This window comes from Vespa velutina, chromosome 7 (assembly GCF_912470025.1).
Source record: "Vespa velutina chromosome 7, iVesVel2.1, whole genome shotgun sequence".
In the NCBI taxonomy this organism is placed as follows: domain Eukaryota; kingdom Metazoa; phylum Arthropoda; class Insecta; order Hymenoptera; family Vespidae; genus Vespa; species Vespa velutina.
Window position 1 is genome coordinate 7,232,579 of NC_062194.1, and position 20,728 is coordinate 7,253,306.

General features: G+C 26.8%; 6 protein-coding genes across 6 annotated transcripts in view; 3 read left to right on the plus strand and 3 right to left on the minus strand.

Moving 5' to 3' along the window:
* LOC124950326 (probable rRNA-processing protein EBP2 homolog) overlaps positions 1-1,173 on the minus strand; it is a 1,394-nt gene extending 221 nt beyond the window's left edge. Inside the window, exons 1-3 of the mRNA XM_047496839.1 lie at positions 985-1,173; positions 816-902; positions 1-718 (exon numbers count right to left, since the gene is read on the minus strand). The exon at positions 1-718 is cut by the window's left edge and continues 221 nt beyond it. Of these exons, the coding sequence (XP_047352795.1) occupies positions 1-718; positions 816-902; positions 985-1,035 (856 nt within the window). The 5' untranslated portion in view covers positions 1,036-1,173. The remainder of the gene's footprint in view (positions 719-815; positions 903-984) is intronic.
* A 645-nt stretch (positions 1,174-1,818) lies between these two features.
* Positions 1,819-5,576, plus strand: LOC124950546 (uncharacterized protein YJR142W). The gene is made up of 5 exons (XM_047497385.1): positions 1,819-1,969; positions 2,568-2,665; positions 2,744-2,948; positions 3,015-3,494; positions 3,574-5,576. Exons 1-5 carry the CDS (start codon positions 1,894-1,896, stop codon positions 3,696-3,698), a joined length of 984 nt encoding a protein of 327 aa, XP_047353341.1. The 5' UTR covers positions 1,819-1,893; the 3' UTR covers positions 3,699-5,576.
* An 896-nt stretch (positions 5,577-6,472) lies between these two features.
* LOC124950411 (ribosome biogenesis protein BRX1 homolog) lies at positions 6,473-10,415 on the plus strand. The gene is made up of 4 exons (XM_047497054.1): positions 6,473-7,023; positions 7,134-7,410; positions 7,507-7,862; positions 7,930-10,415. The coding sequence occupies exons 1-4, from the start codon at positions 6,919-6,921 to the stop codon at positions 8,254-8,256; spliced, it is 1,065 nt and encodes a 354-aa protein (XP_047353010.1). The 5' UTR covers positions 6,473-6,918; the 3' UTR covers positions 8,257-10,415.
* Positions 8,257-12,763, minus strand: LOC124950409 (choline transporter-like 1). The gene is made up of 12 exons (XM_047497051.1): positions 12,474-12,763; positions 12,046-12,191; positions 11,570-11,964; positions 11,406-11,495; positions 11,196-11,335; positions 10,926-11,112; positions 10,706-10,837; positions 10,479-10,623; positions 10,229-10,369; positions 10,001-10,160; positions 9,708-9,929; positions 8,257-9,620 (listed from the first exon to the last, which is right to left on the minus strand). The coding sequence occupies exons 1-12, from the start codon at positions 12,585-12,587 to the stop codon at positions 9,468-9,470; spliced, it is 2,025 nt and encodes a 674-aa protein (XP_047353007.1). The 5' UTR covers positions 12,588-12,763; the 3' UTR covers positions 8,257-9,467.
* Positions 12,764-12,970: 207 nt separating this feature from the next.
* On the plus strand, positions 12,971-17,230 carry LOC124950410 (E3 ubiquitin-protein ligase Hakai). The gene is made up of 5 exons (XM_047497052.1): positions 12,971-13,126; positions 13,366-13,469; positions 13,542-13,853; positions 13,993-14,181; positions 14,259-17,230. The coding sequence occupies exons 2-5, from the start codon at positions 13,368-13,370 to the stop codon at positions 14,940-14,942; spliced, it is 1,287 nt and encodes a 428-aa protein (XP_047353008.1). The 5' UTR covers positions 12,971-13,126; positions 13,366-13,367; the 3' UTR covers positions 14,943-17,230.
* A 161-nt stretch (positions 17,231-17,391) lies between these two features.
* On the minus strand, positions 17,392-19,316 carry LOC124950324 (transmembrane protein 115). The gene is made up of 4 exons (XM_047496837.1): positions 18,792-19,316; positions 18,441-18,696; positions 18,190-18,366; positions 17,392-18,053 (listed from the first exon to the last, which is right to left on the minus strand). Exons 1-4 carry the CDS (start codon positions 19,240-19,242, stop codon positions 17,849-17,851), a joined length of 1,089 nt encoding a protein of 362 aa, XP_047352793.1. The 5' UTR covers positions 19,243-19,316; the 3' UTR covers positions 17,392-17,848.
* Between the last annotated feature and the right edge of the window lie 1,412 nt (positions 19,317-20,728).

Consider the following 20,728-nt stretch of genomic DNA (forward strand, 5'->3'; position numbering starts at 1 on the left):
GACCTGGTTTTTGTGGTTTTCGGTATTCAGAAACATCCGCTGAACTAGACTTGGTATTCCTCTTACTATCACGCTTTTTACCACCATAACCATATTTAGCATTTTTCATGTTAATCTTAGCTTGAACCTTTGGATCTAGCTTTCTATTACCTGACTTATATTGTGGTTTTTTCTTATCTTCTAAAAAGTCCAAATCTTGTCTTATACCTTTACGATATTTTTTTACTTCTTCTAACATTTTTCTTTTTTCCGCATGTTTTTTCAAAGTTGCTTCTACTTGCATCTGTTTGCTTATTTTCCTCTGCTGTCTCATCTGTCTTACTTTCTCTGATCTTTGCGCGATAATTTTCTTTTTCATCAGATTTTCTCTAATTTTTTGCATATGCTTATCAGTTTTAGCCATTTCTGCAAAATAATCATCTGGTCTAATAGTTGGGATACCAAGTTTCTTTATTCTTGCTATGGCATCAACAACAGCACCTTGTGCTTGCCGATGAAACATTGTTTCTCTACGAAAGTCATTTAAAACAGGATCTTCCGACGGATCAAATTGAGGTAATTTTTTATTTCCTTGTAATTGTTTGGCACGTCTTACTTCTTGTTCTTGCATTTGAAGCGCTAACTCTGGAGCTAGTGGTGCTAAAGCATTGACCATATCCAACCTCTCTATCCAGGGCAAATTTAATTTTATTTCTTCTAATTTCTTTTTCATTACAATCTAAACATTTCAAATTTGCATTAAAAATTGGTATGTTTATGTTAAATATTTATTACGATTGAAACTCAATTTTTTTAAATATCAACTTTTTACTTACAACATTATTCTTGTGTTCTCTCTTGTTTGTTTCAATGATAGCATTGAGACCAGGTTTTAATAAGCCCGATGCAAGAGCTTCTTGTAACTATACATGTGAAAAGAAAAAGAAAGGTTATGTTTATCAAAAATGATTTTGCTGATAGAAAAGTTAAATATGAGATTCTTACCTCCTCGTCCGAAGAATTTACTTCAGAATCAGATTCAGATGTAATCGCCATTGTAATTCACACTTAACTTATTTTATTTCAGAAATTATAAAATAATTTAAACTGACAATATATAAATTCAATGTACGTTCTTACATTAATGTGCTTTGTTCTGATCAAAATGGTGGTGCTCTCTAGTGGGAACAATTAGAAAGTCTACAGAATAGACAATAAATTTTTTCTTTTTACCAAATATTTATTAGCTTTTAAAAGAGTTGTAAAAGCGAAAAAAAAAAGAAAAATACTGAAACGTAGTAACATGCTGAATACATAATTTAAAAATGTACTATTTCTATTCTCTGGATCACAATGCAATATGAATGTAACATTCATTTTATGCTTGTGAATTGTTATTTTGATTGTGTAAATTATTCTAATAATTATTACACATGTATATGTATATATATATATATATATATATATATATATATATGTGTGTGTGTATCTATTATTTATAGTATATTATAAATCTTTAGAGAAAGATTCACTTATGTTATATAAGTTCTCATATCAGTCTTGATAAAAAACTGATAACCTATATAATAATGTCAAGAATTCAAAGAGTTATGAATCTCATATTTTACTGACTAGAATTAGTTTTATTTGTCGAAGTGAATTCACTTTGGAGATAAAAAAATAAAATAAAAAAGATTCAAAGTAACTAGTTACTTAGCAAGTTGAATCTGAACATATCCTTCGTCGTATTGGCGTAGAACGGATGCATAGAAACCGTTTCACCAATCAGAAGAAACGTTTAATTTTAAAATGAGTATGCAGGATGCGCAGAAAGCCAATCTAACACATATCTGACGTATCTTATGTTCGATGGCAGGATTTTTTATCACAGCTGGCTGACGAGGTCGAAACATCATGACGGATAATCATACGGATCCAATGTCACGTTTATTGAAACTCGCAAATAAAGTCAATTGCTTTTATCTGTCAGGTAAGTCAAATTGAACTATAATTTTTTTCTTTTGTTCGAATATCGCCTTCTAAGATGTGTAATAATATAGGACGCGCTGTTTTTCATACTGTCCGCCAAGATATTGATTTCAAGTGTTGCGTATTTATCTTTGTACTTTCGTTCAAGTAAAGAAATATACTGGATGATCTTAAGATTAATTTATTATAGTTTCATGCACTTTGAATAACATTATCATTCTTCTACTTTAAATCTGTTATTAATATTATATTGTATATTGTTAATTTTTTATTATAAATATTTACTGGTATAAGGTTACATCAATAAATTTAGAAATAATGCTTTAAAATATGTTATATAAAGATGTTCCTATCTATAATTTTATGATTTTTTATGTTTTGCATTATATGTATATACCATTATTATATGATATACTATTTAAATTATTTTTATAATATCTTGAGATTCAGTAACTTGAAATATAGTTTATTGATAGTACATGCAGTCATTTTTCAGCTTTTGAAATATATTTAAACAAAAAACACTTCAGATATTAGTTTTTATGATGTACTTATAAAAATATATAAGATTTTTACTAAATATAATCAAAACTGTTTAGGGTTCCATGCAGGTGAATGCAGAGCCTTTGTCGTTGATGGACAGCAAGTAGGACTTGTAAGGCCAGATGTAATGAAAGAGTTATTAAATCATCCACAAGTAAATAATTCTGCCCTTTGCTATTATATATAGAAGGAGATATTTTATTCTCAATATTAATATTTTTATAAATTTAAGGTATTTCAAGTACATCCGGAATATGTACAATTAAATCCTGCATTTCGAGATTATGCAGAAAGAAGTGCTCGTGTGGAAGAAGTATTACGAAAGTGGAAGGCAGATGAAAAGTTTATTACATTACATGGTTGGAGAGAAGAATATTATGAAGTTCGTGCTCAGTTTAATACACAACCTTTATTTAAAATGGATCGATCTGCAACATGTAAGTATATTAATTTATAATATAAAATAAGATATTCTACTTTGATCTTATTTTTAATATATACAGGTCTATTTGGAATTCGTAAATATGGTGTTGATATAAATGGATATGTTATGGATCCTATAAAAGGATTATCAATATGGTTACAAAAGCGTAGTCCTAATAAGCAAACATGGCCAGGATATTGGGATAATATGGTCAGTGGTGGATTAAGTGTTGGTTTTGGTATTAATGAAACTGCTATAAAAGAAGCCGGAGAAGAAGCCAGTATCCCTAATAATCTTATTGAAAAATTAAAAAGTGTTGGATGTGTTTCATTATTCTTCGAAAGTGAAAGAGGATTGTTTCCCAATACAGAATTTGTTTTTGATCTTGAATTACCACCAGATTTTGTCCCAAGTAACAGTGATGGAGAAGTAGAGACTTTTGAATTGCTTCCAGTAAATGAATGTTTAGAAAGGATAGCTTCTACAAATTTTAAAACTACATCAGTACCAGTTGTACTTGACTTTTTAATTAGACATGGATACATTACTGCAGAGAATGGTAAGATTTTAATGATAGAATTAAGAAGAAAGAAAACTCTAGTGATATCTTTTCAAATATACTAATATTACTGTTGCAGAGCCTAATTTCATACAAATTATGGAACTCCTTCATGTTCCACTGCAAACCATGTACAATCATCCTTTAAAAAGATGTAAAATTACTGCCAATGGAGAAGCAACTGAAGCTCTAGGAAAAGTTTAGGTTTAATTAGATAATTATTTTTCTGCATGATTAAAGTTGCTAAGCAACTAAATTTTTGGTTTAATTTGGATTGGCTTTTTAGTTTGAATGCATAATCATGTTCTTCTTTTAAACAATCAAAAATATGTATTTACCAATTATATTTATTTCATATTTTAACTTTATATTATTTGCCTTCAGTATGATAATTTAATTTTGTTTTCAAAAAGTTATATGTTAATGTGTACTTTTTAGGTTGAACATAGACTAAAAATATTTTAAAGAATTAATGAAAATGTTAGAAAATTAAATTTAACTAGCAATACGATTTTTATAAAATATGTTAACAAATAATGGTTTCCTTTATTCTAATTGGAATTGCATATGATATGTAGAATTTTGCTATTTTAAATGTTTTTATTTTCATAGAAACCATTAAAATTAAAATATATAAAATTTCAATTTGTTCAATAATTGATCGCCCACAAATTAATATATTTTATCAATTTTCTATGCTATTTATCATAATATCTTAATAATCATTTGTATTAATTTTAACATAATCATAAAATTGACGTCCCTATGTTGAAACCGAAATGTTATCAACACAGCATTCCAATGAACAAATTTAACATTTAAGTTTTAAATAATGGAAATTTCAATCCTTTTCCAAATTTAAACTATTTTCTGTTCAAAAAATAAATCCATGCATAATGCCATCGCAGAAAAATCCTAATACTCCATCTAGAATTAAGATGAAATCCATTCACAGTATTATGAAAGTGAATGTACAATATAGCATTTTTATATGTCAGAACTTTGAAGGCAGTTCATGTGCAAATATGTGTTCTATACCCGGACTTTACTATTAATAAAAAATGAATAGAATTAGCATTTTCATCTAACTTTTTTCAGAAAGGGAACAAAAATATTTGTATTATTTACCATAGATAGTTTAGATAGATTTTTAATTGAACACCAAGTACTGCTGAAATTCTGATCGAATTTATATTAGCAAAGAATTATTGACTGTATAAATGGAAAGCACAATTCTATAGTATATTATTTTCTTGTATTAATTAAAAATAAAGGTATTCGTTTACAAAAACGCGAAAATAATTTTCAAGCAAAGTTAATGCGCTGGAATGTATTAGATAATACATTTGTATATCTTCTTAGCACACAGTTTCTTTTCAATCATTTACTCTGTTATAATTTTTAATAATATTTAAAAATTTAATACAGTCTCACAACATTGTGATTAAAATTAACTGTTATAATAAAGCATTTATATATGTAAAAATATTTTTTTTTTCATGAACTAAGCATTCAAAAACTTTTTAAATAGACAACTAGTCACATTTTTTTATTGTATTATCATTTAAATCATTTGCTAAATGCAAAAAAAATATATAATCTTTATATTAAGTAACCATTTACATCTTCATATATCATTGTTTTTGTGATAGATATAAATAAGGTTGGACATATTTTGCAGTGCATGAATTACCAAGATCAACGAAGATATGTAATAAATTAAATATACTCTTAATGCATAATAGTCGATTCATAATAGTTTCTTACTATTGCAAATTTTCTCAAACATGGAATATCAAGTAAAGAATAACAGATTTGTTTCATTGCTTTTCATTGTTTCATGTGAGGCAGGACAATATTTTTACTTATAAATATGTTTCAAAATATATCTATTATAATAGGAATTAGGTGCTTTATATAAATACTTGAAGTTTTGATTGATTTGCATTAAATAGATATAGAGAATATAATGTCTATAGTAACAAAATAATGTTCGCTTGTAATCTTTAAGTATTATGTGATATTTGAGATGATTAAACAGTGAATCCATATTATTCCATTTACTTTTTAAAATATTATTATTTATATATAATTATGTATCTAGATATATATATATATATATATATATATATATATATATGTGTGTGTATATATTGACATACTTAGTTTTTGTAATAAGTTTTTTTTTAAATGCTTATACAACTAATTTTTAATTTATAAATATTATGGTTGTTAGGAATAAATGATAAATATAAAGAAGAAATTAAAAAAATGTTAATGTGAAAGTAATATTTATATGTTGCTTTATTGGAATACTACTTATATATTTCCTTTATAAAATATTTTGTACTTAATTAAGTATATTAGTAACATTAATACAATATAAAGAAATACAAAAATATTATTTTATTTGATTTTATATAATTTGTATAATTGTTTATATATATGCACGAAATACGTTTATGTATTTTTAAGTGTGTGAATTACACGATGCAAAATTATAATAAGATTACAATAGTTGCTGTATAATTCATACTTATATATATATGTCCAACATGTATACTTTATACAAAATATGTTGATCATGTGATATGCACATATATACATGTATTACATGTATATATATATACATGTATATATTCATATATATATGTATATATATATGTATATATATATACACATTATTATTCATATATATATATAAAGCAACTATTGAATCATGAATTGTTTATAAATCGATTCATTAGCGAAAAAATGTATTTATAATAAGCAAAGTTCACGACATTATTCCACAATTTGTTATTAGTCTGTAATGATGACGTTACCGTTTAATGTGAATATCCTTTCTTATCATATATTTTATACCCAGCTATATATATATATATATATATATATATATATATATATATATATATATATATATATAAAGTGATAACGATAACGAACTAACAAATAATAAAATTAATCGACGTATTACTTACATATACAATATACACGTATTATTAAACACGTGTGATAATAAAATAAAGGTTTGTAATTTAAGCGCGGTGCGTTTTTCGTAAGACTGGATACAGTTATGACTGTTTATGAGTGTTCATCATTGGATTTCACGCTTGATTTGTACTTTCATTGTATGAACATGAAACAAGTCCTTTCGCATGAATAAAACGATGAAAGTTCAAAACACTCTATTTTATGATAATACTATTTTTAAAGCAATATATGTATATAATCGATTCAATTTTAAAATTTTTATCATTGATTTTATTTTAACTAAAGAGCATGCGTAAGAAATGCGCCGTGTCTCGCGTTCTGCCGGAAACACATGTAGTAACGTGCAACAGTCGCATTCGTTTCGTTTTTTGTGTCGTCGTCTATCACAATTAGGTTTTTCTTTTACAGTATTATTAACTTTTTGTAAATAATGACAAAGAAGAGGAAACAATTAGAAAATGAAGAAACTACAGAAACAACAGAAACAAATTTACCACCGATAAAAAGAATGTCAGACGAACCTCCACCGAAAAAGGTTAGTAAATAACCTCACTATTGGAAATTATATATACTACAATAATTGAAATGAGAAATTACATTTAAGGAAAAGTTATAAGTAAATCTTTTAAATGTATTGATTATTAGGTAAAATGGATAAACAAGCAGCGTGTATTAGTATTTTCAACCAGGGGTATTGGTCATATTCATCGTCATCTTATGGAAGATATAAAGACTCTTATGCCACATCATCGACCTGAAAGTAAAATGGAACGTTCCAAAGATTTGCAGGTTATTAATGAAATGTGTCAAATGAAGAATTGCAATAAATGTATACTTTTTGAAGGTCGAAGAAAAAGGGATCTTTACGTTTGGTTTTCTAATATATCTGCAGGACCTTGTGCTAAATTTTTAGTTGAAAATAGTATGTAATATATTACTGCAATGGGAAAAGTATCCATTTATATTATAGATGTATTTAAATGTATTTAAATTATCTTTTAAATTATTTTTATTATAGTTTATACCATGGGCGAATTAAAGATGACAGGAAATTGTTTAAGAGGATCTCGCCCGTTACTTTCATTTGATGAAAATTTCAATACAAAACCACATTACAATCTTTTGAAAGAGTTATTCATTCAGATATTTGGTGTTCCATATCATCATCCGAAAAGTCAACCATTCTTTGATCATGTTTATACATTTACTGTATTAGATAATAGAATATGGTTTAGAAACTTTCAAATTCTCACTGAAGATGGAGGATTAGCAGAAATTGGACCTAGATTTGTTTTAAATCCAGTTAAAATATTTGCTAATAGTTTTGGTGGAGAAACATTATGGGATAATCCTCTTTATGTTTCACCTGCTAAGGTAATATTAATAATGTTAAATAGAATAAGATCAAATTAATAATAATTTATATATTTTATAATTATAGTATCGACAATTATTAAATAAGAAAGCTGCTGGTAAATATGTGAACAGATTGGAGCAAAAGATGGTGCAGCAAGCTAATAAACCAAAAGAAAGTTATGCTTTAAATCCTGTGGATGAAATATTTAAAGGTGATCCAATAGAAAAGGCTTTAGAATTACAAAATAAGGATAAAGAAGAAGAAGAAATAGAAAAAATGGAAAGTCCAAAAAGGATTATAATGAGAAAAAAAAAGAAGTCTCCAAGTAAACAATTAAATAAGCCATTAAATAAAAAAGTCAAAAAGAAAAGACTTACAAACAAGAAAGTAAAAAAAAATATTAAACACTGATTAAACATTTTATACTTGTGTGATTATATCCTTGTTACATAATAATAAAATTCACATATATTGTTCTTAAAATTTTTTACAGTTGTTATATATTTGTACCTTATATTATCATATGATTTTGGTGCATGTTAATAAATTTATAGCAGGTAGCATAATAAGTACACTTCTCAGCAATAATTAAATTATTAAATGCAAATGTAAAAGTCTTAATATAAAAGTCTTAATTAAAAATAATACTTAGAAAGACATCAAAATGTCACAAGTTAACTTAGATATAAATGATAGTGTAATAGAAAATATGTATAACGTATAACATTTCGTATACTTAGATATAGTTAATTCGTATATATGCTAGTAACATTGCAATTAAATGTGCGTTAAAGATATATTTAATATTTATAGTTTGTAAGGAACTAGTAGTTCAAGATACTAGTAACTAAAGATAAAATATATATGAATTACATGATACACCTTGCATAAAAGGTATAAATTTATACATAAATTCATATTAAATATATCATTAAGTTCGATTCCAACGTTACTGACAATAATTATAATTCTTTTCGTATAAATTTAATGGCACTTATGTGAATCACATTTTAGCAGCCATATAAGCATTATAGGTACATAATACATCTCTTTAAAACATAGATTAATTTTACCATAAAAATAAATTTAAAAAAAAAATCTCATTCTAATATATATAATCTTTATAAATGCATATTCCTTATGAAGTTCATATTAGTCACAAATCTAAAGCCTCATTTTATATTAATAAAACTGTCTGCAAACTAAAAGTTGTATACCTATCTTATAAAAATCTGCCATTTATATAACATCATGTATAACTATAGTGTCGTTGTATAGATAAAAAATCTCATATTAGGCATATAATGCATCTCAAAAATATTTCTCTTGATTGATTCTGATTTATATAAATCATAAATTTTACTTTACATTCATATTATTTAAAAATTATATATCTAATATATTATTTAAAATTCTATTATTAATCTATATTGCATAAGGCATATTTGTAATTGAGATTATCACTATAAACAATATGTAGTTTTCATAAAACAAAAAAAATACTGAAATGAATAACTATATATTGTAACAAAAATGATAATAGAAAAAATATATCTGAAAGACATTTGAATAAGCTATGGAAGAATTGCAATATAAATTAATACTAATATTCAAATGTGTGTTTATGTATTCATTGGTGATAATTCATGAGATTGTTGACCATTTGTATTAACATCTGATCCAATGTGTGCTAATGGAGACTGACGCCATTTTCCATTTTCTCCACCTAAATTTCTATCTTCACATATACATAAAAATAGAGTATCTATAACAGTCTGAAAATAAAAAAAAATATATCGAATAAGATTATGGCTGAGAAAACAATACATTATTTATAACAAGTAGTAAAAATTTATATATACCTCGTATAATGAAATAATGCAATGTGCAATAAAAAATGCAAAAATACAAGTAATAAAAATTGGTGCCGCATAAAAATGCAATCGTGGATCATGCCTCATGAAGAGTAATCCAACACTTCCTGTAGCAGCTGTGACAAAACATTTTCCTAAGAATAATATAAAATCTCCTATACCATTAATTACAGCTACTTGTAGAGCATTATCAACAATTGTTTTGAAAGCCTATAACAAATTTATATTTTTAAAAGATAATCAATATATATTCCCAATAATGACAATAATATTGGACTTACAATTCTAGCAGCATTGCAAAAATTTGTTCCTTCAATGGCAACAACTGTATATGCATTATGGTTCATATACCTAATAAACTTTTCTAAACAATAAAAACAACAAATACAACACTTCAGACCACATTGTGCACATGGAGAAGTTTCTTTGTTTTTCTCAAATCTATAGTGAAATTAAGACTTAATTAATATGAATGATTTTGCAATAAATTTAATTAATTTTTTACTTACTTCTTGTGCAAATATGTCAAAATAAGACGAGGTAATTTAAAAAGAGTTATTAAGAATGATCCACAAGCAACCGAACCCAAATGATAACTAATCAAGTTTCCAATAGCTGAACATACTGGTGATAAGCTTGCATCCTTATCTCTGAAATATATTATTACATCTAAATTATATACATTGATTATATATATATATATATATATATATATATATATATATATATATGCTTTTATTTAATTACAATAAACATTACCTGAAATACCAATGTGCAACTGCACCAGCTATTACCATATCTTGACAAGCAATTATAAATTCTGATGTCCATATCAAACCTATTATATAAACCCACCACATATATTTTACCCAAGTTGCATCAACGTATTCAACGAGCGTAAATGCTAAAACATATTCATAGGTTAAAGAAAAAATCGTATTTATCACTTGTTATAATTACAGTATAAAAAATTGAAAATACATTACTTTTAAATTTATGTATAGAAATACTAAGTTTTTCTTCTTGTATCAAAATATTTTTTTCTCCAAGAGAACTTAAATTCAGAGGATCAAATATATGATTTTTATACATTTGAACTGATTTTGTTCCTGGATAATCTGAAATTAATTTTTATTCAATTTAAAACAAGTTAAAGCTAAATGTTAAGAAACATTTTTTGTCACAACAGGGAATAAGTACACTTACTAGCTGTAGCAAGACATAAGATGACTGTAACCCAAAAAGCAAAGAATAGAATTAAAGCAGTAAAGGTTAATAATGGTTGGAAAAATAAACCAGGTAGTTCTCCTAAACATTTTGCACTTTCCCTAAATAATGCTGTCATAAAACTAATACGTTTACGTAAAATAAAAACAAGTAACAACAGTATAATCTACAAAATACAAATATTGTTAAATTAATTTATTTGTATTAATTAAATATATATGATAAGAAGAATAAATAAATTATACTTACTGTTATTATTGTTGCGATAATAGAAAATATTAAAAAAGCTCTTTCATTTCTAACTGATTCTTCTAAAAGTTGATTTGGATCTGTTTTATCTAATGTTCTTTTTATTCCTATATATGTCCACCATAATAATCCTGTTCCAGCTGTATAACAATTTTATGTGTAATTTAACCTATAATTATTAATTTATAGTAAAATATTTATTTTACTCACCTACTGATGCAATGCTGACAAGGATCATTACTATCCAAGTTACAATACTTGCCAACAAATGAAAGATGGCAATCATGAAAAGGGACAGTACTAGACAATATTTCTGTATTAATTTTAAAACATATTAAATTATGTAATCGTAGAGCAAAATGTAATGTACTTACCAAAAGCTAAAAAGGATAATGCTAAGATCTCTCTCCAAGTTTTATATAGATCACCTAATATTTGTTCAATCACATCCCATGAATTAATGAGTCCATATAAGTTAGAAATAATTGTTTCCCCTACATCTTGAACAGCCTTTGGGATGCAACGATTAAGTATTGGAATGCTATTATAAACAGGTAGTTCAGGACAAGATCCTGTCTTATTGTGCTTATTAATTCCAGTACTACAAGCACTAAAATCATTTCCTGGTTTATCATGGCATAACTGAGAACCTGTTTCTTTATAAAATTGACATATATCGTCCATAGTTATCATAGTTCTATCAGGACATTTTTTGACACAAATTTTTAAAGACTGTGATACATTTTTTACGTCAAGGAAAAATAAATATCTGTAAAAAATATAATCAAAATTAATTAAAAAATAATATTAGTAAACAGCAATGAAAAAAAATATAATCATATAAACTAACGGTTTATCACTAGTATCTTGTCCAAAAAGCTCCATGCTCCCAAATTTTGGATTATTTTTCATACCGCATGTATTACCAAAGCTATCATATCCATTTATGAGACGTAATGGATTACCATATACCAATGCAAAAGCTGCTATTAAAATCTATAAATTATAATAATATATGAAGCATTTATATAATATATATATATATATATATATATATATATATATATATATATATATATAATAGAACATAAAATTATAAATGTAAATATATTTGTATGACTCTATGTTATTTATGTTAATATCCATTACAGCTTTAAAAATAGTTGGATTTTTTAAAAAAATCGATAAATTAAAATCTCAAATTGGTAAATTATAACCTCATGACATTCGTCATAATTAATTTGAAATAATGTATAAAAACAAACATTATTACTATACCATAAGAAACCAAAATGCTATAAAAAAACACATCCAGAAAATATCCGTGCATCCTCGTACGCGAGTTGGTTGCGGTCTTTGTTCCTCTTCATCATTTCCATCGCAGCACGACATTCCTTTTTCTTAAAGTATTATTAAATCTAAATTCTAAATAACCGTGTAATAATCGGAGCGTCTTACTAAATAACTTAAATGGATGCCCCACACACACTATCAAATTATTCATGAACACATTTTAAGCTCTTAGGAGCGGGAAAAGAAAACAAGTATGGCATTGATTGTCCATGAAATAATATGAATTATCATCATATTTATTTGTTATATTTACATCTTTATTTATGAGCAATAATATAACAATTAATAATGATATATTTATAAAGAAATTTTATTTAAGATAATTAATTAGTAGGAACAAATTAATTGTAAAAGACAACATAAAAAAATGCTAGTAGTGCATAAGATACTAGTAGAATATATATATACCTGGTTTCACACACAAGTATAGTATCGTTTCCATGGAAACGGTAAGAGTACGTCACATGGATCAACTCATTGAAGAACGTAGCAGTGTATTATATATGAGATGACGGAATGTAATGAAAAAAATAACGTACTGAATATAAATATTTTGTAGAAGAAAATACGTTTCTATTGTAAGCATTATCTGTTTATAAATATATCTGTTTGATCCAAGTAATTGTAATTGTTTGCATTGTCGTCTTATTTATTCTTTACAATTTATATTGTATATTTAACATTTCGCCACATAACCTTTATCGCGAAGTATTATTGTAGAACCGACGATAAATCGTTTGATGATTATCTATTTAGTTCTAGGAGTATTATATGTGTTATTTTGTATTAATTTCTTGACACTTAATATTAATTTCAGTGATGGAGGAAGATGGCGGTAAAAGAATGAGAGGCAGAGCTCGAGGTAGAGCCCGTGGTCGTGCTCGTGGCAGGACTAGAGGAAGAACAAAGAAACAAGTTAAAGTAAATAAATAAATTCAAGTTTTAAGAAATTATTTTTATATTAAGATTTTATAAAAAAGTATGTATGTATAGGTAATTGAAAGCGATGAAGAAGATACACCCCAACAAACAGAAGAAACTCCAGCAGAAGTTACAACTGGTGAACCAGAGGAACATGAACCGCCACCATTGCAGCAAGCTCCTTTGGAGCAACAATTCGATTTGGAAGCGGATATATCACAACTGGAAGCACCAACTTTTACAACCATTAATAGAGGACCTCCTGAACCAATGTTACGTTTAAGATGGGACCATCGTGTTAATCTCATTGGTGAAAAAGTTCTTAATCCTATGATACATTGTTGCGACAAGTGTCTGAAACCTATTCTTATTTATGGACGTATGGTGAGATATGACAATATTATGAACATAATTTATGAAAGATGCACATATATATACACAATATACAATATATATATATATATATACATATATATATATAATAGAAGGTAAGGAATATTATGCATTTATTATATTATTATAGATACCTTGTAAACATGTATTTTGTTTATCTTGTGCCAAACGAGAAGATAAAGTTTGCCCACGTTGTATGGAAAAAGTTTCCAGAGTAGAACAAACAGGTTTGGGTACTGTATTCATGTGTACTCATGGAGGAACAAGGTATGGAAATGCTGGTTGTAGAAGAACATATCTTAGTCAACGAGATTTGCAGGTACTTTGTATTTTTATATAATTTAATTTAATAATCAAGAAAAAGAATAATTTTGATCATTTTACCATTTTTGTTAGGCACATATTAATCATCGACATATATCTGCTCCTCCACAACCGGTTCAGGGAATGCAAGTTGAACCTCCCCAATACGTGCATTCTAAATCAGATATCGAATCACAATTGTCTAAAGTGTCTTCTGTTTCAATGCAGAATACACGAATAAAGTCAGTGCAATCTCACATGGTGCAACCCATTATGGGAAATGATCCAAGAGTGAACTCAATGGTGAACCAACAATCTGTGGAACATAGGCAGCAACATAGACCTCAAACAATCATATCTATGCAAAATTATCCACAAAATTCTGCACCACCTCCTCCAAGTAATGGACCTATGCGAACTAATCTCATAACTGTACCTATTCAAGATACTACTATGACGACACATGAAATTCATTCGCAACAAGGTCATCATTATTATCCTCCTCCACCTCCACAAGTGAATTATGGAACATACAATGTTCCACCACCTGTTTCACAGACACAGCAATATTACCCACAAGCTCAACATCCAACACAAGTATCTTATGTGCCACAACCTCCATCTCAGCAGCAATATGTATCTTCCGCTCCAACTTCAATAAGGCCATCCCCTACAGGATATATACAAGATCCACAATATGGTCCACCACCACCACAACAACCACCACCACCACCACAACCTCAGTGGTCACAACATCAGCAACAATTTTATAGATAAGAATTAATGATACTATTTAGTGATCATTGTGAAAACTGCATTAAGGTGTTGTGATAAAACTAACATGGATAATATACAGCGAATTGTATAAACTTATTGCCAATGTGAATTTCATTGGCTTTTAGGAAAAAATAATCTTGAAATATTTTATACTTTTTAAGAGTATATATAATATAACCATGATATAAAGCTACTAAAATTATGGCTCTATAGCAATAAAAAAATGTTTTAATTATACAAATAATTTGTTTTAATACCTGCTACTATATTTTTCATGATGAAATATTTTATTACATCATAAAAATCATTTTTCGTTTAATATGTTTTACTATTTAAGTATTGATGCAAACCTTACAACGTACACGTGATATAGCAATAATTTTATAAACAAAAGGAAAATTTTTTCGTTTTTTAAAAAATAAATTTTTCTTAACATGATTCTATAAATACATGCACATATATAAGTAGAATTCAAAGTATGAAACTGATTTTTTTGTTTTTAGACTTTAATATTGATAGGATTTTAACTGTTATAACTTATGTACAAAACTAACTATATATAACATGTATATATATAATGTGTAATAATGATTATTACATTATTTTCTTAAAATATACCCAACGACTTTAACAAATGTTCATTCATACTTATAATTTTAGCCTTTCATATTTCAACAGTAGCTATACCTTCAATAATAAATATTAATTGACTAAAGAGTTTTTAAAATAGAATTACTTAAAAAATGTGTTGTGAAAATTAAGTGAAAGGCTAAGATTATAAAAAACATTCATACATTGACAGAATGTTTTCACATCATACATAAAAATAGTTTTGAACCATATTCTATCACACAATCGTATGTATAACCACTGCTTCTTTTCAATGTCTTGTTCCCATCTCATTACATGTCGTATTTTATGTATTTACAACTCATTCGATTTATTTACATCAGTCCATCAAGATAGTTTTTCCCTTTTTTTAAATTACATCATGACTTTTCTATCTTCACAATCTGTTTATGTATTGTGTATTTTTTTAGAGTAGTTACTTTATCTGTAATAATCATTGCAGTATTAGCTGCATTTGATATTAAGCAATATAGAAGTCCCTCATTTTACTTCAACATACAAAGATTTGGAATGTATGTAATACATGCATGTGCAATAACATATTAATATGATGATTGTGAATCTAATAATAATCAAATTACTTGATATCTCAAATATTAATTTTTCAAGGTTTTCATTATCGAAATATGAAATTCAACATAGATTCTACCATCAAAGATAATTGTTGCAAAAAAGATTCTAATGATATTATATCAATGAAAAGATAATATAAAAAAGAAACTATCATAATATACTTATGCATGTTAATTTGATCACAAGTATTTATATAGTGTGTCTCAATTAAGTTGAATATCAAAATTATTTCTGCCACTATAGAAAGTAAGAAAAAATGACTAAGAAAAGTTTATGTGGATTTAGGACGTGCATCTGGTGATAACAAAAAATATCCTTTCAAAATCATTTTGAATGCCATTTCAAAATCATTGTCGTTTTTTTTTTCATATTAACCAATTCTTGTGAATTTTTTTTTTACTTAAGATCATTCAATTCATCTAAATGTCACATTATAAAAAAAACAGATGTTAATATGCAAATTATATAAACTTCTATTAATTATTTTTTCTTAATTTCAATAGCAGCAGAAATAATTTAGATATTTAACTTAATTGAGACATCCTATGTATCATGAATGAGCTGTAAATTATATAAGATATTATTTACTCGAAAACTATGCTACTGATTTCAATGTGTATATGTTCTTTGTATTGCCAGTCTAATTTATTGAAAATATTTTCTCAATTGTGGTAGTAAAAAGTTTACCATTTAAAAAATTTGTATCTTTCTTTATGTCTGAAGGTGTATCTAATGGGAATGTCCGACTGTTGTACTGGAAGCCATTTTTCATTTTCATCATTTATCAATCTTCCAGTGGTTTTCTATTAAACTTTAGACGGAACAGCATTATAAAGCTACGAGGTTATTTCCTCGCAAAACATTTAAATTATTGTATTATTTATCAACAGTCGCTGATTATGTAAATAGATTCCATAATCTTTAGCAACGAAGATCATGGTTTCTGTTGGAAAACAGCATCACAAGTTTCACAGAGATATATCTAATACTTCCTATTTTTTAAGAATCTTCTAAAGATCATTATGTTTTAATATATATAATATGGCATTATATCTAACAACATTATATATACCTCAAGTTTTATTGATCTCTATCAAATATATAATTTGTTATATATATATTGTTTAAATGTAAAAATTAAAGAATATTGTTATTAACATATTTTCTTGTAATGATAATTATTCGGTCATTTTTTTTCGTATTGTTAAACTCAAAAAAATATTAATTCTGTTTTATAATATAGTTGCTATTTTCATTTTTTATCTTTATGATAAGTAGAAGTAAATATAGTTTTTTTTTTTAAATAACATATGAAATGAATTAATGATTTTCCTAAATTAATTTATATGAATATTTGAAAATATTTATAGGCTTTTTCTATGAAGTTATATTACATGTGTTGCACTTGATAATATTTTACAATGTAAAAATAAAATGTTTACGATATTATGTTTCATAATGTATGCTTTATGTGTATATGTATAACTTTTCCATTGTTTTGAATGACTCTGTTTCATAATATGACCAAATATAGAAACAGTTGCATTATATACATAAATATATAAATATATTTTTAACGAAAAATACATATATAGAATTCCGTATATTGCCATATTATAAAACCCATTTTTAGGAACATTTTCTTTAGAAGTTTCTTAATATATTTACACATAAACCTATTGAAATCAGTCTGCATCAAGTAATCACGTATTAGTAGAAGGATGATTGTGTATATTGACATTAACTTGTGGAATAAGAGGAGATGCAAGTGGTTTAGGTGTAGAAGATTCTGGAATTGGTATAGAAATCGCAGGTGGTATAGGAGAATGTTTTTTAGTTCGATCTTGTTGCCATGGTTTTGTATGATCTTTGCTTAATCTTTCGCTCAGTGCTTTAAGTGCTATTTGTCTGAAAAGTGATAAAAGTTATAATATTTTGATTAACAAATAAGTACATTTATTCGAAATAGAGAGTAGACTTCTGTTATCTTTCAGCATTTTATCTTTTTCAGTTTTTATATGACACAATTAAGCTGTATACAAACCTGCGTCTTTCACTATCATGAGGATCAATTCCAGGAAGATTAATTACCAAGCCAGGTGGTGCATTTGACATATCAAATCTTCTAACTACTTTTCTACAAAGTCCAATGCGTACAAAGAAACCATGTACAGTATTACTTACTACTGCTATTGGAGGTTGTAATACATTTGGGAAAAAACTGTAATAGATTATTATCATAATATTGACAGAACAGAAGTTAATATAATGATAAATTTTAGTTTAAATGATCACCTTGCAAATGTAAAATTATCAGCCATATCTCCTCTAGTACCATTATTATGTCTTTGATAAAATCTAAGATAAGTCCAGGAAACTAATAATCCACTTAGAAACATAGTTGGATGTGTACCTTCCAATAATCCTATTAACCAAAGCGTTAGTCCAACTATCCAAACCATTAAAGGTATATTCCTATTAGTAATTTTTCCAATTGGTGTCTTTATTAAAATATGATCTGGCATAATCTGTTTTACTGCAACCGCGACACCTGAAAGATATATATATATATATAACTGAGGTACAATTGCTCTTGCATACTTATTTTTCCATATTTTTTATCTTCTAATACTAATTCTCAAATACCTGCGATATATCCTGTCAGGCCATGAATATGTATGTCAAATAATAAATCAGTATCATTGGTGCACATGTAAAGAAATAAATAAAACAATGCTGAAAATACGGCTACTCCAAAGTTAACAACCGCAAAAAAGGTCATCATCTCCATAGCACCCCAAAGAGGTTCTATCAACTTCCCACAAAGACCAACAGTCACAACGTCAGCACATACTTCCCAAAAGTGTATTTCAAGAAAACAAAAAGTGAAGGCCGTCCAGATCCAAAAGGCTGGTGGTATCAAATAACCTGGTGTCACGCTAAGAACGCGTACTGCTTCTGAGGAGAAAGAAAGGCAGTACGAGAACAGAACTACGATGCATATGAACTTTACGCTGGTACTGGTATTTCCTAAAAGGGCCGCGAATTGTTGTTTTAAATAAGGGATATTCCTAGCGAGGCCCTTTATCGCTGCCATTTCTTTCTAAATAGTCCCTTAACCTCTTTGAATCACAGAGCCACTCGCGCTATCACCTGACGTTCGCCGCGAATGCGCATATACGTAACTGTGTTCACGCGCAGAACGCGCGGAACATGATTCGTTTAAAAGGCTTCTCTCTCTTCCTATGCTTTTGTAAGGATTTATGTCACGAATTCTCATTGTTACTATTTTTATCTGATTTTAATGATCAAGAGCTCATTTGAAAGATAAAGGTTTTCTCTACGAGATTATCTGTTCGGATTTATGAAAAATGTTATTTTCTTTGCCAAAGTTATATATAAAAACAAGTAATTTTTAAGCTTTTACAATTAAAAGCCTGGTTTAAATGTTCTGACGTATGACGAAGATATGATCGTTATCAAGTCTTAATTATGACCTTGTTAACTTAAGAACAATATGGCAAGATAAAGAAAGGATAAAGAATAGTAATGCGACGTAAATATATCTGTGAGCTTCTTTTAAAAAATATTATTATTAGTTTATTGTTATAATGAATTGTTTTAGTCAGATACAAAAAGAGTAATGTACGTAACATCAATCGAGTATAAGAAGTCTATCTAGAAATCACATGTTTTGTTACTCTTACGAAATATTTATCGACTTTGTAACCATTTATTCTATAAAAACTAACGATCCTACATTATCCGATGTGTAATTGTTAGCTCAGTTATTCAAAGTCAAAATTTCAGTGACTCAATTTTATCGTTATTATTTTTTGATTTAAACAATTTTTTATTTTCACACATTTAACAAAAATATTTTGACAATTATTTATTTAATAAGTTTTGTTAATTTCAAGATCGAAATATTATTTATTTATTGTTTTATTCGGAAATTATTTTTGTATAGTTATTTTTTATATATTTTTGACTCACCAATGAAAAGAGAATCTATGTATGTGTGATGACAAGCTTGTGTGTGTGTGTATATGCATATTATGTTATGTGTGTGAAACAAGAATCTATTTGAATTAATAAGAAAAAAAATACTTATCTAATTTCATGTTATAGATTAATAAGACTTTTAATTGCTCTTAGATTTTATAAAGATTAATAAATTAATTCATATATATATATATACATATATAGTCGCTAATATACATAACATGATGCACTGCGCATGCGTGTAAAGAATGCCCGCTTACTTTGACATAATCAATCAGCGTTCTTTCGAATTTGTATATACTCCTAGTGATCGAATATTATTTATAATTTTTGTATAAAGAACGCGATAAAGAAGTAATTCATAATATAATTCATATATACTTTATTTTTATTAATATTAATAATATTTGAAATTTTTTTGAATTGTTTAAGTATTATAAGTTTTAACGTAGAATCACGTATTTAAATTTTATATTATTTCTTTATATTTTATGCTTTTATATATTGATTATATGATTAATATATTTTCTTTTTGTTACGGATGATCATCATTGGATTTGTTAACATCAATATTTTTC

Coding starts and splice junctions, on each gene's coding strand:
- LOC124950546 (XM_047497385.1), top strand. CDS start 1,894: ATGACGGATAATCATACGGATCCAATGTCACGTTTATTGAAACTCGCA. Junction 2,666..2,743: donor AGTTATTAAATCATCCACAA/GTAAATAATTCT, acceptor TATAAATTTAAG/GTATTTCAAGTACATCCGGA. Junction 3,495..3,573: donor ATACATTACTGCAGAGAATG/GTAAGATTTTAA, acceptor TTACTGTTGCAG/AGCCTAATTTCATACAAATT.
- LOC124950409 (XM_047497051.1), bottom strand. CDS start 12,587: ATGTCGTGCTGCGATGGAAATGATGAAGAGGAACAAAGACCGCAACCA. Junction 11,336..11,405: donor TGTCAGCATTGCATCAGTAG/GTGAGTAAAATA, acceptor ATTGTTATACAG/CTGGAACAGGATTATTATGG. Junction 9,930..10,000: donor TTTGCAATGCTGCTAGAATT/GTAAGTCCAATA, acceptor AATTTGTTATAG/GCTTTCAAAACAATTGTTGA.
- LOC124950324 (XM_047496837.1), bottom strand. CDS start 19,242: ATGGCAGCGATAAAGGGCCTCGCTAGGAATATCCCTTATTTAAAACAA. Junction 18,367..18,440: donor GATAATTTTACATTTGCAAG/GTGATCATTTAA, acceptor AATCTATTACAG/TTTTTTCCCAAATGTATTAC. Junction 18,054..18,189: donor CATGATAGTGAAAGACGCAG/GTTTGTATACAG, acceptor ATCACTTTTCAG/ACAAATAGCACTTAAAGCAC.
- LOC124950410 (XM_047497052.1), top strand. CDS start 13,368: ATGGAGGAAGATGGCGGTAAAAGAATGAGAGGCAGAGCTCGAGGTAGA. Junction 13,470..13,541: donor GAACAAAGAAACAAGTTAAA/GTAAATAAATAA, acceptor ATGTATGTATAG/GTAATTGAAAGCGATGAAGA. Junction 14,182..14,258: donor TTAGTCAACGAGATTTGCAG/GTACTTTGTATT, acceptor CATTTTTGTTAG/GCACATATTAATCATCGACA.
- LOC124950411 (XM_047497054.1), top strand. CDS start 6,919: ATGACAAAGAAGAGGAAACAATTAGAAAATGAAGAAACTACAGAAACA. Junction 7,024..7,133: donor ACGAACCTCCACCGAAAAAG/GTTAGTAAATAA, acceptor ATTGATTATTAG/GTAAAATGGATAAACAAGCA. Junction 7,411..7,506: donor TAAATTTTTAGTTGAAAATA/GTATGTAATATA, acceptor TTTTTATTATAG/TTTATACCATGGGCGAATTA.